The sequence below is a fragment of the Crocodylus siamensis genome, chromosome 4, assembly GCF_052110815.1.
Source record: "Crocodylus siamensis isolate JL-2025a chromosome 4, ASM5211081v1, whole genome shotgun sequence".
NCBI classification, from domain to species: Eukaryota; Metazoa; Chordata; order Crocodylia; family Crocodylidae; genus Crocodylus; species Crocodylus siamensis.
Genome location: NC_143398.1, coordinates 184,159,249 through 184,176,278, shown reverse-complemented (window position 1 = coordinate 184,176,278; position 17,030 = coordinate 184,159,249). Strand labels below are relative to the sequence as shown.

General features: G+C 43.9%; 1 protein-coding gene across 3 annotated transcripts in view; it reads right to left on the bottom strand.

The window, feature by feature from the left end:
- Positions 1 to 12,616, bottom strand: part of SATB2 (SATB homeobox 2) — a 175,817-nt gene extending 163,201 nt beyond the window's left edge. For 2 of the 3 annotated variants that reach the window (XM_090045165.1, XM_090045167.1), the window contains exons 1-2: positions 12,352 to 12,481; positions 11,811 to 12,038 (exon numbers count right to left, since the gene is read on the bottom strand). In XM_090045165.1, the coding sequence (XP_089901291.1) occupies positions 11,811 to 11,979 (169 nt within the window). In that variant the 5' untranslated portion in view covers positions 11,980 to 12,038; positions 12,352 to 12,481. Of the gene's footprint in view, positions 1 to 11,810; positions 12,039 to 12,351 lie in introns of all 3 variants that reach the window. The other variant, XM_090045166.1, reaches the window with a different exon arrangement.
- Positions 12,617 to 17,030: the final 4,414 nt, after the last annotated feature.

Below are 17,030 nucleotides of genomic sequence, written 5' to 3'. Positions count from 1 at the left end.
GACCTACTCCATTTGTCCTCCCTTTCAGCAAACCAGCTGACAGAAAGTCTCCATAGGACTACATGGTCCCAAGCATTTGAAAGAGTATGAATCAACCTGACAGTTAGGTGCATCGACACGTGCACTTTAATGCACAGTAGCTTATTTTGCTGCGCATTAAAGTGTCATGTAAAAAACTGTGCTATTACGCAAATGCACAGTAAAATGGGCTACTGAGCATTAAGCATCACTTAAAAACCATGTTTCAGGAATACAGGTTATAGCCATATTGGTCTACAGGCAAAAGGAATCAGAATTTGTGGCAAATATCTATAGAGAGAGATATAAAGACATACAGCAAAATAAAAAAAATTAAACAAAAAAAATCAACAAACAGACTTTTTAAAAACAAATTTGCAAACATCTAGTTGATCTAATAAAAGATATCGACCTGTGCCACAAGTTATGATTCCTCTTGCATGCAGACCAACATATGGCTACAACCTGTGTTCCTGAAACTTGGAAGATACTGAATTTTAGCCTTTTTTTTAATGAAAACGTCATAATTTTACAAGAAGGAAGCAAATTCACCACCTTGGAGCAACCTGAAAGTTGACACCCTGGTTCCTGCCTATTGTTCCAGTTCAATCTGCATGTTCACAGAGCTCAATGTACGTCAACACAAGAGAATCTCCTGCCCAGGAGAGCATCCATCACACCACCTTTTGTGAAATATGAGTATCATAACCAAAAGAAAACATAATTCAATATCCTGCTTAACACCGGACAACATTTAGGCAAATAAACTGTTCTAACTTTTATCTGAGACTAATTGCACAAAATGAACTATTCCATCCAGGAGATCTTACGACACTTTCAGCTCCCCCATAAAATATGAATTTTCATTTCCACCTACGAGAAAGTTTACAGTCTTTGCATTCTCCTATGCCTGAAGAAGAGTGAGTGCGCTCAAAAGCTTGCAAATAAAGAAACATTTTGGCAAATATCTAGTTGGTCTAATAAAAGATATTAATGTCTGCCATGAGTTCTGATTCCTTAAAAACCATGTGCATTCACTAGTGCACATTAAAGCAGCCAAATGCACATTTGCTTAGTACCTCACCTTAGAAGTACTAAATTTAATGTGCATTAGGAAAACTTCCTTTTCCAGCTTGTCCCTCATACACAGTGCAGAGAGCTTCTGATTTGTATTCATATGATTGCACTTTTCTGGAGGGCAGCAGAAAAGAGGAAAGTGCAGCCATCTGAAGACAAGGAAGCCACAGGCACCATGGCCCAAATGAACATGTCACCCTCCTTAGTTAATGCTTACTTCCAGGAGCTAGCACTTCACATTTACCATGCAGTTTTTAACACCCATCACCTCTTACCAAACAGGCTACAAAGGAGAGGATCTACATTTAATGGGTACTACAGCTTCTCAAAGTAAAGATATACCCTTCCAGAAGGGAAAAGAAATTGATGAGGGAGCCTTACAATATGCTGGTTCATTTGTAAAAGTAATTCCTCCATGCCTTCTGGTCTCTCCTGTATGGATTACTGCCACATGGGCTACCCTCTACCCTCAAGAATCACACGCCTGAACTAGTGCAAAACACATACTCTCTTAGAGCAGTTAACTGTAAAGACAGAGGACTACAACCCTTCTGCAAAGTCTGCACTGGCTCCCAATTTACTCAAGCAGAAGGCACGATAGTTACACATCTTACATAAAGAGCATGAGCTTTTGTGAATTCAACCTCACTTCAGATTAACACAGATAGCTACCTCTCCTAGTTTACTTCAAAATGCAACTCCATTTTTTTTATTTAAAAAGATGCATGGTATACAACCAGTGCCAACACTCCCAAAGAGATGCTCTCTCAACATTCCTCAGTAGCAGAAGTGTTTTTTTCTGCTATGGGTACTTCAGTTTACATACAGAAAATGAGAGAGCAAGGTCCTCACAATTACAGGGCCCTTAATTCTGGAACTGGCTCCTTCTTCTGATGCAACAAAGCCCAAGGTTGTCAATTTCCATGGTCCAACTCAAAGCCCTCCTGTTCACTAAAGCTTTAGTCAAAAGCTAATGATGGTTAGATGATTTAACATAGTATAAATGCTAGTATAGGTTTATCCAATGACGGTTTTAAGTGGTTTTGTTGTTTCTAAGGTAAGTAAACCCAACAGCTTTGTGAGGGATGAGTTTCTGTAACATATGAAAAGGTTCATTCAGAGATATAGTATAGAAGCTCTGTTTTGTTTTCGAAGGAATAGAATACTCTTCCTAAATACACACCCCTCACTCAGAATATCCCATTAGTTTACGTGGTTGACAGATATGATGGCTGTCTCATATAATGCTAATTAACAAAAGGAAAAATCAAACAGGTGACAGAAAAAAAATACGTCCGCTATTAAACCAAACATGTCTACAGAGATAATGCCTCTCTAGAGATGTAACATCTTGGAAGTATCCTGTTACTAAGCTTGTGTCCATATCTGCCCTTGAGAAAGTCAAATATCTTCTATCACACAGACTTCAGCTAACATACAAGATGAAGTAAGCTTTAAAAACACAAAGCAAAAAACCCAACAGAAAAGCACTTCTGTTACTCTGCATTTTCTCTAAGACTAAAAATTGGTAGAGTGTATGACAGGTCCACCTCATTTTTCTTAATGATGTTTTTATTATTCTTTCACTCAATTAAAACAGAAATGGATATTGCATCTTCTGACTGTATAATTGTTATTGTAATCTGTTTTCGATCACTGCTTGGGAAATGGGTCCAAAACAACATAAACTATCCACAGCCTCAGAATACAAGTCATTTTCTTTTACTACAATATTTAGAGAGACATCTATCATGCTGCTATGCTAGTATGTTTGTATTATGGCAAAAAGTTATTTGTAAGTTACGAAGAGACATTATGAAAAAGCACCTTTTACTCCAAAGTAATCCAGAACTCGTAATTTATAACTCTGTTGCTTAATAACCATTCAAAATATCAAGCTTAAAATTATGGACATCTACTTTAATATATAAATAACAAAAATGCATGTAAACTGAAGTATGCACAAAATATGAATTTATATGACGTTGGATAAATAGTCTGGTTGCTGTTTCAAAAGTGAAATGCTTCATTTTCAAAGCATGTCCATCACCAATATTTATGCTAGAAACACTCTCCATAAATTTACATTATTAGAATCCATGGTATTTTATTTAAGTTTTTCCACTTATTTGAACCTCTAGTCCAAAGGAAAACAAAATGACACTTGTAAGACCGCATAGCTCTAACTGAAATGAACAAAATGTCGGTGATACTCAGTTAATATGAAGTAATATATTTGATCTTAAACAAGATGCAAGTATAAGTAAATCATCTTGAAAAAGAAGGTAACCTTCCACCTAAAGCCCAATAAAAAGCAGGTTTTAATATGAAGAAATCCTACTGATAGTCCTGAACAGATTCAGCACTGTTCAAAAGGTTTACAGTCAACAGAAATTCTCTTCGTATCTCTATGTATCTTTGAAAAAATAAAGGAGCACTTTTAAGGGACAGACAATAGTATTACATTCTGTAACTAACCGGTACATGGCTGACATACGAAATAACATTTCATAAAAACTGTACCCTGACAGTCCTCTCCATTATGCTCCCTTCTTTCTTTTCTAGTTTGGTTGGCATTTCTGCAGGTATATTATTCTATTATTCTCACTATGTATTATTTTGTGTACAATACTCCACCCGTAGAATAGAAAAAGGTGGTGGTTTAACACCAGTTAAGGCAAGATGACTAAAAAGGTACTACCTGTTATCAACATAAATCCCACAGCTGCTTTTCTCCCTTTTCATTTACTCCCTGTCCCCATGGTAATTGCATACAATCTATTCAAGCTATGATAGTACCATTTCTCTTAGCATTATTGCACATGTAACAGCTACTAATAATTTAGAAATGTAACCTTATGTCAAATAAACCTTTAGGGCAGACATGCTATCCTTCCACTTGCATTCAAATTAAAAAAATAATCTCTATTGTTCAAGCTCTGTTTATTTTTTAAAACTGATGCGACTTAGTCCTCCATCAAATTTCACATTTGTTCAACATATCAGAAGGAAGTATTAATAACAAAAGTCTTTGCCACATTTTAGTCTGTATAATTGTTCTATTGGACATCGGCACAATGAAAACTTTCTATATTTTAATTGAATAATTTAGTTTTAGAATAGGTTTAATTAGTTTAGTCTTTAAAAGAGATCATTTGAACTTTTACTGATGGTCTAAATGAGTTAGTCACTTATAAACCATATTCCATATAAAATATAGTGCTCAAATCTGAAGGAAATGGGAGTCTAAATATTTAACTAATTCCTCCTGTTACTAATATACAGTTACTAAACATGAAAAGTAAAGTACCCACAAAATGTCTGCTTCAAATATTTGGTATTTACTAGAGGTTGCATTGGTCCTAACAAACTTTTTAAAAATAAATCAATGCTGTAAGAACTCATTTCAAAACTGCAATAGTGTCAACAGGATTGCCATTTAATAGCAGAGAACTTTTTTTAAAATGCACTAAAACACTAAGCATGTTGTGGGTGCCTGGAAAAACCAAAAACAAGCAGGCTAACATTAGCCATTTTATAATTGAGAAGGAAATGTAGTTTCTGCATTTTGTACCACTAATCAATTTAAACGCATTTTTATGGAACACAACAAAAGATTTTTTAGCCGATTAGCATACAGACACAAACACCAAGCCTAAATACAGAGGGCAATTTTTTTACCATGGCTAGAGGCTGTAAAATATATTTTTTCCGAGGCCAACAAATCCTCAACTGGCTTTTGTCAGTTGCGGCTTTAGTTCCTGCGCCAGCTTCACTTTTAGCGCAGGATTTTCATGTGGATATATGCATCTGTTTTAGTACAGTTGATACAGTAGGAACCAATTAACATCAGATTGGTTCATCATTTCTCTCTGAAAAACTAGGCATTTTTAACACATTCTGCTATTTTCAAAGCTTCTATTTTGTGCTGCCAAAGGAAAACACCTCATTTGATAGTTGCACAAAGAGCCTAAATCCATTCCTGGTTAAGAGCTGAGCTATTCTATGATGTACTGAACACTTTCAACTCCTGTCAGTTACAGAGGGGCTTATCATTAGTGACTTTCAGAATTAGGCCTTTACATTTGAAATGCAACAACTGTTACCAGCAGGCAGAAAGATTCCTGCAAGACTTGACACAACCAAAAAAAAAGATCCTATCTAAGTGTGTTATGAATTGAAAGATATTAATTAAAAAGTTATAAAGTTGTCAAGTTTGCCATTTATGTAGACGGAAAGCTTTCCTACTTTTAACTATTTTCAGTTATTCCAGAAGGCATCCTATTTCAAGAAGAAAGAAAATATATATTCAACCATTCTAATATTTCACTGTTACATTGAAATTTTAAAATCTGCTTGGTCAAGGTGCGTTTGTCATTTAAAAAAAAAAAAAAACATGACTACTTTGTGAATAAAAAAATTAAGATTTCTCAGAACAGGTCACATAGTAATTTTATGAACATGAGCTGCAGAATTGGAGTAAATTACAAAATTAATATCAGAAATGCCAATGTATATGTCCATGTACTATGTTTCTTTTCAATATTATATATACAAGCTTTTGATAAAACCCATCTCTACGTGTTCCATATGATCACTGTCTCCCTTTCACCCCTGCAAATGGCATTAAAGTGAATGTGTTATTGTACTTTCATAACTTCGTAAAACACATTTACACTATAACTCTAGTAGTCCACATTGCCAAAATTAAGTGTGTTCAAGTTAATTAAAATGCTAGGCAGTGTTATCTGGAAGTCTGGGGAAGAGACTAAAAGTATAAAGCATGATATCTGCCTGTTCACAGAAAGATTGCCACTACTTCATTCCAAATTAAACCAGCTTTCCCTCTGCTTCTAAATATTCATAAATTATTTTACACAACACAATTTCAATAGGAATACTAAAGCCATCTAAAGTAAACAGGGAAAGAATTTTTTTTATCCTCACCTACACTTGTTTATCCATAACAATAAAGTTAAATACAGTTTTTCCTTTTTCATATGATGTCTGAATTCTTCATCTAAATTTTGGTTGTGAAAATATAGCTATTTAATTTCCTATACCCCAAATTCTCTAACTGCAGCTTTTAGTATAAATATACCATCCTTCCATGTCTATCAAATCAATTCTAGAGGGTGGATGATCCATCAATTCACAGAAACAGCACTTATCAAAAATAAAATGTCCTGTAAATAATTTATGGTAAATCTGTTCTGCCCTATCTATTGATAGTAAATAGAGTCAGCACCTTGTTTATAAAAGAAAAAGAAGAATGAATATTTAATTTCTCAAAGATGCTGGTGTCTTTTCCTTTCTAAAGTTCATGATGTCTTTTATAACAGCATCTAGTAATTTACTGCGGGGTGGGGGGGGAGGATGCCTATAGCTACTGCTGAACAGTTGTGGTGAAAAAAAAAATCTTATTACAGCTAATCTTGAAGTCTCAAATGCATAATGGTCAGTGGCTTTATGCAGATGCAACTTAGAGTTCCAAAATTACTCTAAACATCAAATTATGCCTAGGTCACCAAATGGGTGGATACCCTATATTCTGTTTAATGTGTATGTTCAATTGCATATATATTTTAACCAACTATATCTTTATTTTAATAACAGACCAAGAATTGAAAACACATAGGGAAGGGCTATTTTTCTACCTCAGCAAAAATACGATGATACAGTGGATGACCCCAAAGTGTGACTGTTAAGTTTATACTATGCAAAAAATATACACTATGATCAGAAAAGAAAGAATTACATTTTTCAGGGAGGGAAAAAAAAGAAACTAACTTTTAACCACCAATCTGACATGACAAAAGAAAAAAAAAAATCAGCATCTTATTTCCTTCCCCTACTCTTCAAATCAGGTTAAGGTTTTGTTTTTGCTATGTGCTAGTAACATATAAAACCCGCAAATTTACTTTTTCTTTTAATTGAATAACAAGTAAAATAACATTTTCTAACAGTTCTGCAAACCTGCCTCCCACATAAAATGCATCACAATGTACCGTCAATTCCCAGTGTAATACAGCTTTCTATCATAACTTCGATACTCAGATATGCTCAGTCCTTTCAGGTACTAAAACGTGCTTTTTAAATAGCACAAAGATACTACTAATCTAGACTGTTTCCTATACAGACAATTAGATTGAACTAACTAAGGTTAGATAACATTGAGCTCAAACGGATACTCAATAATTAAGAATACAGTAGTAAATTTGATCCATCTCTCAGTCCTTGGTGTAACAGCAGGGCCTCCCCAGAAGAGTAAGGTTTTTATAGCTTTAAAAGAGATACAAGGTACCAAAGAATAACTCAGGTAGTCTTGTAAAACTAGATGCAAAACACTAATTTTGACAGACAGCACTTAACCATAAGACTGGTATTTTTGTCTGTTGTGGGAGATTTTTAAAAAAAGATTTCAGGGATGTACCCAAGATCTTTGCCAAATGTTAAAATATTAATTTTTAAAATCTCAGAACAACCAAAAGCATAAAATTATCAGCACGGCTCAAAGGAGCACACTATGTATAAAAGATTGTTTAATACCTGTAGCTTTGTATAAAAGTGTTTAAACCATACTAATAGGTTAAAGTACTGCTCACCTAATTTAGTTAGAGTTGTCTGAAAGTTCTCTCTTCCATGCATATTTTATAAATTAAAATAAATTGCATGTTTTAACACTTAACTTTAAACACAAGAGAATAATTTGTTATCACTAAAGCGACTTCAAAATAATTTAAGAAGCAAATTTTATACAATTATGTCCTGCCTAAAAAGTGATTGTATTACTTAACATGATTTTGGTTCCATAGTTTAGTTTACGGCAGTGAAGCATTAAGTAGCACTTTTAGAATATTAATAGTTGCACTCAGATTCTTCGGGCACTTGATTTCCATGCTCTTAAAAATACATATAGATGCATACATTTCTATTTACAAAGAAACAAGATTAACAAGTTTTAATCAAGAATTCTGTAATATGAATTTCCTAGTCATTAATCATCTTTCCCCCCTCCAAAATCCTTATTGAGTGAATTACTAACTGAGAGAAGACGTCAATTCTAGTAAGTGAATGTTACTCAACAGGGATATAAAGCTATCAACACTGCAGTACTCTTGCTTGCTCTAAACTCTCTCTGAGGCATCATGTTTTTTAAAGAGATATTAGCCTTTTTTCCCAGGGACTTTCTCTAAAACCTGCCATTCACGATCATCTGAGTGCCTGTATCACATACATAATCTCAAACAAACTGCTTAGATCACTACTGAAACATTTTAGAAATACCTGTACTAGCCAGAGCAAAACTTAACTGGACTAACACACTGGGCTGAAGCTAACTACCTTGTAAAAAGTACAGAAACTTTTAAGTTCCCTAATAAAAATCAACCCAGTTTCTCACTTCTGAATTAAGTACATACAGCTAAACAAAAAAGTAAGGAGGCCAAATTTCAGTTCAGAGCACTTATTTGCAGGACAGAAGCTCCATTTAATATTTTCTCACCTAAAAATCCAGGAAAAAATGGAAACACCTATGCATGTCAGGATTTCTTTCTTTCTCCCAGAAATCATTTTAAAATGAATGCTAAGATTATAAAATGTGGGACTGATGACCTCTGGTAACATCATCGCTTCAGATATTTTAAATTATATTTCTCCATTTTCAAAGACAGCACACAGGAATATATATCCATGAGAGGGATCAAAAAGATAAATTAGCAGTAAAAAATACATTATAACATTTACTTATTTGAGCCTAATAAGGAAAAGATAACAGTAGAAATTGTTATTTTCTAGTATCTACTGTTGGTTTCAAATTTTAACAAAAATGAAATTAAATGAAAAAATTGTAATAAATTGCCTCTAATTGAGGAAAATCTTTAAAATATTTTTTCTATTGGAAAAGACTATATTTTTTTCCCAAAAACACTTATTTAAACCTACAAAATATAATCTATAAACTATGAACATGTCAGCCAAAGTTTCTGAAGTCTTTTAACTGCATTGCACCTTCCAACAGTTTCCTTTTACAGAAGTATCTTCATTTATGTCCAGCATTAGAAAAGTATTTTTATTAATAGTTACATGAAGAGAAGTTTGTTACTAGTATCCAATTTCCTCACATACTAAAAATATTAAGTCACCTGTAAATGCTTTGAGTTAAGTATCACAGTAAAGTGACAAAATTACTACCATTTCAGTGTGTATTTTGATGCCATGTGAACTTCTAAAAACAGATCTGTCTGCCTTCAAAAGATATTACCTTTAATTTGCATGACCAAGTAACATGTTCACAAGCATCATATCTTAATAAGAAAATAGGTAACAAGTATCTGGGAAAAGGCTACAGTACTTTACCCTGAAAGATTTTCCACCTTAAAAAAAATAAAAATCAATCTTGAACTGTGCCATCATCTTATAAAAAATACTTTAACTAATTTAGCATTGAGCATTATAGATCCATGATCAGTATTTAGACGAAAAAAAATTCTGTTCTTGTTTTCAATATGGAAAAGATATAATGAACAAAATAAACTCTGAACAGCCTAAACCTGATTCAAGCGAGCTGCCTAAAAACATAAAAAGGGAGGGGGGATACTACATTTTAGTTCCCCATACATTTTTACATTAACACTCCAGCCTACATCTAGATTATAATAAAGCAGATAGTAGTAAATGAACTTAAAAGTTTGCCTTCAGAAATGAAAGAATTCATGTTAGCTGAGGGAAATGCTCCGTACTTCAACAGGCCAGATTTGATCCGAGTACCATTTTAAATCACAAAACCTTGTAAACGTCCTTTGGCAAATCAGTCACAATTATAAAGCAACATTTATATTCTAAAATGTTTCAAGTCATCCTTTTTCAAAGGGTATTTAATGGATTTCCAAGACAAGAGACCTTGGAGTTTCAAATTCTAATCCTTCTTTTATAAAGTAGCTGTAATACTCTAGTTTTCTGAAAGGCTTCCAGAGCTATAAAACTGTCTTTCTACGTTGGGGGGGGAGGGGGGAGGTGGAAAATTGTTAACTGACTCCCACAATTAGCCAATTAATTATTTCTCCATGAACTCCTAACAGAAAGAACAGTAAGTCTTTTAACTGCAAAGCTGTTTCTTCTTTTCAACACATTAAAGAATACAAACTAATATGAGGTTTTTTTTAAAAAGGGATGAATCCATCAAAAGCACAAGAAACTGATGAATTTTCTTACCCTCCATTAAGTAAATATACAGATTACAAAGATTGGACAAATACAAACTGCAGCCTGTCAGCAAACTTCAGCAATTAGAAAGACTATTGAGCAAAGGATATTTAAAACAAGCATCTAAGGGTAAAACTGCTAAATAAACCTCACATAGTGTAGTTATATGAGGACAATATCAAAGTGTCTCTTAATCCTCCCTCACCATATCCCATTCTATTTTGAACAATAACCATAACATCACCAACAGAATCTGTGAACACATTTATGCATCAGTTACTACCTTTTTACACATAAAGCTGTCCACAGCCTGCCCCATAATGTTTTTCTCAGATGCCCAGATCTGCTGAAAAATGTCAAATTTGTATTTTCCAAATGCAATCAAGAAACTCTGTTAATCAAGAAAGCATATGAGTTAAGAGGAAAAAAGCAGGATAAAAGTCACTAGAGAGTTTAGCTAAGTAGTTTGTTGAAAAATACAGCCGCTTGCATCACTGAAGTGTGCCATAAACACAAATTAAACAACCAGAAGAGAGCAACACCACAATGAAACGTAAAGCATTGTAGACAGTTGTGCCAATGTTCCAAAAATCAGTCTAACATTTTTTTTAAAGAACTAAATCCTAACCTTGCATTTATGTTTTCTCGTTTCCTCTTCAAAAAAGTGAACTACTTCAAGATTGAATAACTATTCACAGAAGTTCTCTAAAAATGACTTGAGGCGTACAAGGAATACCGGCAACAGCACCATAGCAATTTCTTCCCCTTCTGAGAATCCATTCATAAAACTGTAAATGTATATACTGCCATTTATAAAAGTCACCAATGAAATCAACTGTATGCTAACTCTATCTAAGTTTCCTGGATGCTTATTTTTGCTCATAATTATTTCCTGATATATAAACTGGACTACAGAAGGCAGAATAAAAAAAGGCTTCTAAAAACAAGCCTGTTCAAGAACACCCGTTATAATGTGATCTCCCACTTTCAGTCTCTCTCTACCTTCAAGTGTTGAACGAATTTTTATTCAGGAGGCTTGGACCATTTGGGCCCAACCCTGTTGCCATGCATTGGGTCAGCAGTGGGGCTAGAATCAGGCCTTTCCTCACCTGGGACTACAGGGGCCTTCTAATAATTATTTGGTTAGGAACAAGACACAAGAGGAAATCCTTACGTGTACCTTTTCACACCAGAGTCGAGTGTAACAGCTAAAAGCTTTCCAGGAAAAGTTAAAAACCGTTTGCTCACTGTGACATAAGCTTGCCAAACACCTCAGCTCCGAGTGGCAAAATGCCCAAATAATGCCACCCTCTGGGTAAGCCACTGCGCTTTCTCATAGGAAAGGAGGCTGCTGGCTCCTGATGAGGGGCATGGGGGGGCACTGACAATCTGCAACCTACTTCCTGTAATCCTACACCAAGCCAGAAAGCTTCGCCGTGAACCCTGACACCCTCCTCCTCAGAACCGGACTGCAGCCTGTCTTGCAGACAGTAGTAGTGCGGGATGGTTACCTCCCACCGACTTGCTCACAGAGCCGTTGGGTCTCCCCCGGGTCCCCATGGGGCTGCCGTTCTGCTCCAGCCGGGCCACCTTTACGGGGGGAGGCCCCCTGACATCGGGGCTGGCTCTGCCTCTGTCCGGGCTGTCCCTCAGGCAGGGGCTTTCGCTTCTCCTTTCCATGCTGCTTTGGCTGGGAGACAAAGTTCCCACGGGCAGGTCGCAATAAAAGGAGCAAGGACCTAGAGAGAGAGAGAGAGAGAGAGAGAGAGGCAGAGAGAGAGCAACGCACACTTCAGAGGGGGCAGCGGCGGCGGGCGAAGCCCCCCTCCCAGGCTGCCGGCACCCAGGAGAGCGGTCCCCGTCCCCCGGCGCCCTCACCCCATCGGCGGCTTGAGGGGGCCAGGGCAGGTGGAAGAGGGTCCCGCAGGGCAGGCAGGGACGGGACGGGACAGGCAGGAGGCAGCATCCGCTCCGGGACACTTTCGCGAGCGCCCCGAGGGCCGGCGGCGCAAGCCCCGCGGAGGGGAGCGGGAGCCCCGCCGCGATACTTACTGCTCACAGCCGGCGTGTAAGCGGGCTGCGCGGGGCTCTGGCCATGGAGAAGCAGTAGCGAATCCAGGGTGGAAAGTTTTCCTCTGCCTCCTCCGACGCTCCCGGTCGCTCGCGCTCCCCTTCCCGCCCCGGCGCGGCCCCGCGCGGCCCGAGGCGGCAGGTCCGGGCTCCGGGGCCGAGTGGCGCGGGCGGCCCGCACGGACACGCAGCGCTTCCTCGCGGGCCGGGGCCGGGGCAGGGGCAGAGGCGGCGGCGGCGAGGCGACTTCTCACACCTCCGGCAGCGGAGATCAATGCCGGGCGGGGAGGGCGGGGGCCGGCGGGAGGCGGGGTGCGGGGCGGGGAGCAGGGGGGACGGGGCGGGAGCGGCCGCCAGCCGGGGCGCGAGGAGCGGCGGCGGCGGCGGCGGCGGCGGGAGAGCCGGGAGCGCGGGGCTGCGGCGGCCCCGATGTGGCACTTTCCGTCTCTCCCTCCTCTGCCGGCGGCGGCGGCGGCGGCGGGAGGGACTCGCCCCCGAGAGAGGAGAGAGACGGTGTTAGTTGCGTTGAGTCATCCAGGCAGTGAGTGAGTGAGTCCCTTTTTTGGGGTTGTCCTTGCTCGCAGCGTGTGCGCGCATCGGCGTGTCTCCGTGCGCGCGCGTGTGTGTGCGCTCGCTCGCGCGCGCGTGTATGTGTGTGTGCGCGCTCGCGCGCGTGTGTGTGTGCGTGTGTGCGCGTGTGCCTGCCCCCCGCAGGTGGGAGACGCCCCCGCCCGCAGCCGGCGGGACTGGGAGGGCCGGGCCGGGTCGGAGGGCACGATCCGCCTGGCAGACAACAGCCCGCGGCTGCCCGGGGCCAGGACACCGACACTGGCACAGGCCGGGAGCGGCAGCAGCACAAAGGGCGGCAGGGAGGGGCCGGGGATCCCCCCGCGGCGTGGCTCTTGTCCCGGGCCGGGGGCGGGGGCAGGTGCGTGCCCCGGGCCCCGCCGCTGCTGCCCGCGCTCAACATTGAATCGCGGCGCCAGCCCCGGAGCTGCCGCCGGCGGGTCCTAGCGCGCCCCGCCCCGCCCCGCCCCGCCGGCCGCCCGTGCCGCTCCGCGGTGCAAGGTGCAGCCAGACAAGCCCCTGCCCCGCCGCCGGGACTCGCGGCTCTTCCAGCACCGCAAGCTGCGCCGCCAAATCCCCCCGTCCGCGCCCGGCAGTGGCTCGGAGCCGCCTCGCACCACCCAAGACGGCGGCGGCTCCGCGTTAAGGTGGAGCGAGGAGATCCCGCCGCGGTCGCGCTGCCGGCACCCCGTCCCTCCCCGCCGGCGACCGGGCACCCTACGCCCCGCTCGGCCGCCCGCACCGCCGCGCGCATCGTGGCCGGGCTCCCTTAAGCGCCCGACTTTGACGGTGGCGCCGGAGGGTCAAAAAACCGATGCAATTAAAAACGCGTTGCACGGGACGGGCGGGCAGCCGCGGCAGCGCGGGGACAGGACGGGACTGGCCGGCCGGGGGCGGGCGTTCCGGGCCGGGGCAGCGGGTCGGCCCCCCCCCCCTCGCCCGGCCTGGCCGAGCCTGTCGCCCCCGCAGCGGCCGCGAGCCGGGACCCAGAGCCAGAGGGGAGCGGTTTTGGGCTGGCTCAGCTCCCGCCCCGAACAGCGGCCCCTCGGGGCTCGTCGAGCACAAACGCCACCCGGGTCCCGGAGCCGGCCCGGAGCCGCCGCAACAGGTCCTGGCCCCAGCCGGCGCAGTGCACGACAGGGAGGAGCAGAGAGGCGAGGCCGGGGAGCTCCACCGCCGCTGTCCCGGGACGGGGCAGAGGCAGCGACAGCCCCAGGGGCAGGGGCGGGCACAGCAGGGCCCGTGGGCAGGACCGCGGGCACCGGCGGGGCTGCCTGGCACCGTCCCGGCCCTTGGAGGGACGCGCCTTTGGGCTGCGCGGGAGCTTGCGCTGCGGCCGATTCCGCCGGAGCGCTGGGCAGAGGCGGCGGAGCCGTCCCGGCTCCCTGGGGCCGGGCGAGGAGCCACAGCGGATCCTGAGCCGGGTAAGAGAGAAACTCGCTCCCCTCCGGCTCAGCGCCGCCCTGAGCCCCAGGATCCCCCGCCCGGGCAGGGCAGCAGCCCAGCTCCCACCTCCGGCCGAGGACCACCTTCTCCCCGCGCCGGAGGAAGCCGCTATCCCCGCCGGGCAGAGCGCACGAGCCTGGACTGACTGGGTGTCATTGCTGCCCCCGGGCCAGGAGGGGAGGGGAGGGGAGGTCGTATCTCCGCTTGAACTTGGGGGAATCCAGACAGACAGCGAAGATGTGGGGCAGGGGGCAGTGAAATCCTCTGCTAGTTCCGAGCAGCGACCCGGACAGGGAGGTCTCCTGAGTTGCTGGAGAAGGGCGGAAAGTCGGGACGGCCGAAAAGCACGGACTGTGGAGGAGTCCCGCGCACAGCAGCCGCGGCCACGTCTCGTATCTGAAACCTTCACAGGCTTCTAAAGAGTCCTGGAAAGTTTGAAAAGCCAACTGCGTGCAATACCCGTTTCTCTTTAAAAAAGAATGGCCCGAAACTCTGCAGCAGGTCATCCAGGGAAGTTCAGATTTTCCTCAAGGTCCTGAATCACTCAGTAATGGCATTTTATTCTTACCTTTGATGGTGAAGTACGAATTCCTCCGGATCGATGGGCAGAAAGTTAGAAGAATTGGTGATTTAGGACTTCAGTACTTCAGGGGAAAAATGCCAATGGTTTAGGCAGGATCTTCCCTGTCTGATTCGTCACTATTATTATATCTGATGATGTGGATGGATGGAGAGATTCAATCCAAGCCCATTAATGAGCTATTTTATAAACACCGCTGTCTGAAGATCTTCATTTACATTTTGTCAATGATCCTTTCCGTAAGATCAGAGACGAGTGGCAACAGCATAATTACAGGACTTTGGGAAACTAAGCTCCTATAAGAGAACACAACTGGATTGTTAATCGATTAATATTTTATTAAGTGTAAATATTTTATAAAGTTTTTAGGGAAACTATTGATTCTAAATTATTTAACCAGTCAGAGGGGGCATTTGAATAATGCATACGATTAACTCTATATATATATATCAGTTGCTTGATTTGCTATGGATCCTTTGCGCTTTTGTCTTTTCTCGCTGCTTTAGTTTTCGTTTGTGCATTATTTACAGATGTGGGAGATCAAAATACACATAAGTCTCTTTATAGATAGATAGCAGGAGATATCGATCTACTCGGAGAAAAAAACAAGGGCCTTTAGATTTAAAAAAAACAAACAAACTTATTTTAACTTTGGCTCGATGATGATGAAAAACGGCGGGGATTATTCTGCAACAGAGGGGGAAACTGACCCCATCGTTTTTCCGACCTGCTGGCCAGTAACTTTCGTTTTAAGTTGATTTCATTCAGCGAGATGTTGTGATCTCGGAGTTTATTTTTCTTTTACAATCCTTTTCTTCGCAATAAAAGCCTTTCCTGTTTCAAATTATATACGCTTTCCCAGTACATCATTTTTTTACGTTATCCTTAGTTCGGCGGGGACAAAAAAAGAAAAAAGGCGATTACTTCTCACCGCGTTTCATTATTTTTTGATGTTGTTGTTAAATACAAAGGAGAAAGCCGGCCCCGGGTTTTCTCCCCTTTGATAACCTCTGCTTTTTCATATTTATTTTTTTGTCAAACCAAACACGAGAGTTTGGTGCTGGTGGAGACCCTGGCGCGTGCCCAGTGGATGTGCTTATTAGTTCATGACAGTCCGGGTTCCCGGCGGTTTTGGAACCCTCCGGTGATCTGGTGCCAAAGAATTAACTGAACAGGGGGAAAAAAAATGAAACGAACCCCTCGCAAAGGTTTGCTTTTAATTATCTGTCACGTCTAAAGCCAGAAGGCGCTGGAGCCGTTTGGGTTCAGTTCCCGCACAGCGCTGCACTGCCTCTGCCTGCAGCGCCGGGCCCGGCCTCGGCTGCAGCTGCCCAGCCGCGGGCCAGAGCCTGCACCGCAAGCCCGCTTCGCGCTTCCGCCTCCCCGCCTGCCCCGCGGGCTCCGCCAGCCTCAGCTTTCCTAGCCACCGCCCCTGGGGCGCCGGGGTCCGCCTGGATCGGCTGCCCGTGCGGGCCTGGGCCGGGTCCCCCCCGCTGCCCCTGCTCCGCACCCGCGGGGTCGCATCCCAGCACCCGCAACAGCCAGGCCCCGCGGGTGCGGAGGTGTGGGGCTCAGGCGGGCGGCGGAGAGCAACCCCCCCCCCTCCCGCGCGCGCACACCCCTCCCCCCCCACACACACCCCCATCCCCCCAGTCCCAGCGCTGCTCCGCGCAGCGCCACCGCGCGGGCGGCCCGGAGCTCGCGGGGCGCCTCGGCCTTGCGAGGGCGTGGGGGGCTGGGCCTGGGGCCACTGCCCCGCCGAGCTTTCCCAAAACAAGAAAGCCCCTTGCAGCAGCAAGGAGCCCGCCCCGGGGGGACATCGTCCCGCGCCCGCTGCGCCCAGCTGCGGAGGCCGGCCCGGGCTGCGGGGCAGCGGCCCCGTGCTCTCCTGCGCCGCGGGGACTGCAGCAGGGACACCGCCCGCGCCCTCGCCTCGCCTACAGCTGATGGCGCTTCTTGCGCGCTTTGCCTCGTCCACCTTGTGGGGGGGCGGTCCACCCCACCGCCTCTCCCCGGGGCGCGCGCTCAAGCTTTGGTGTGGCGGCGGCTTTGAGGTCGGCTGTGGCCC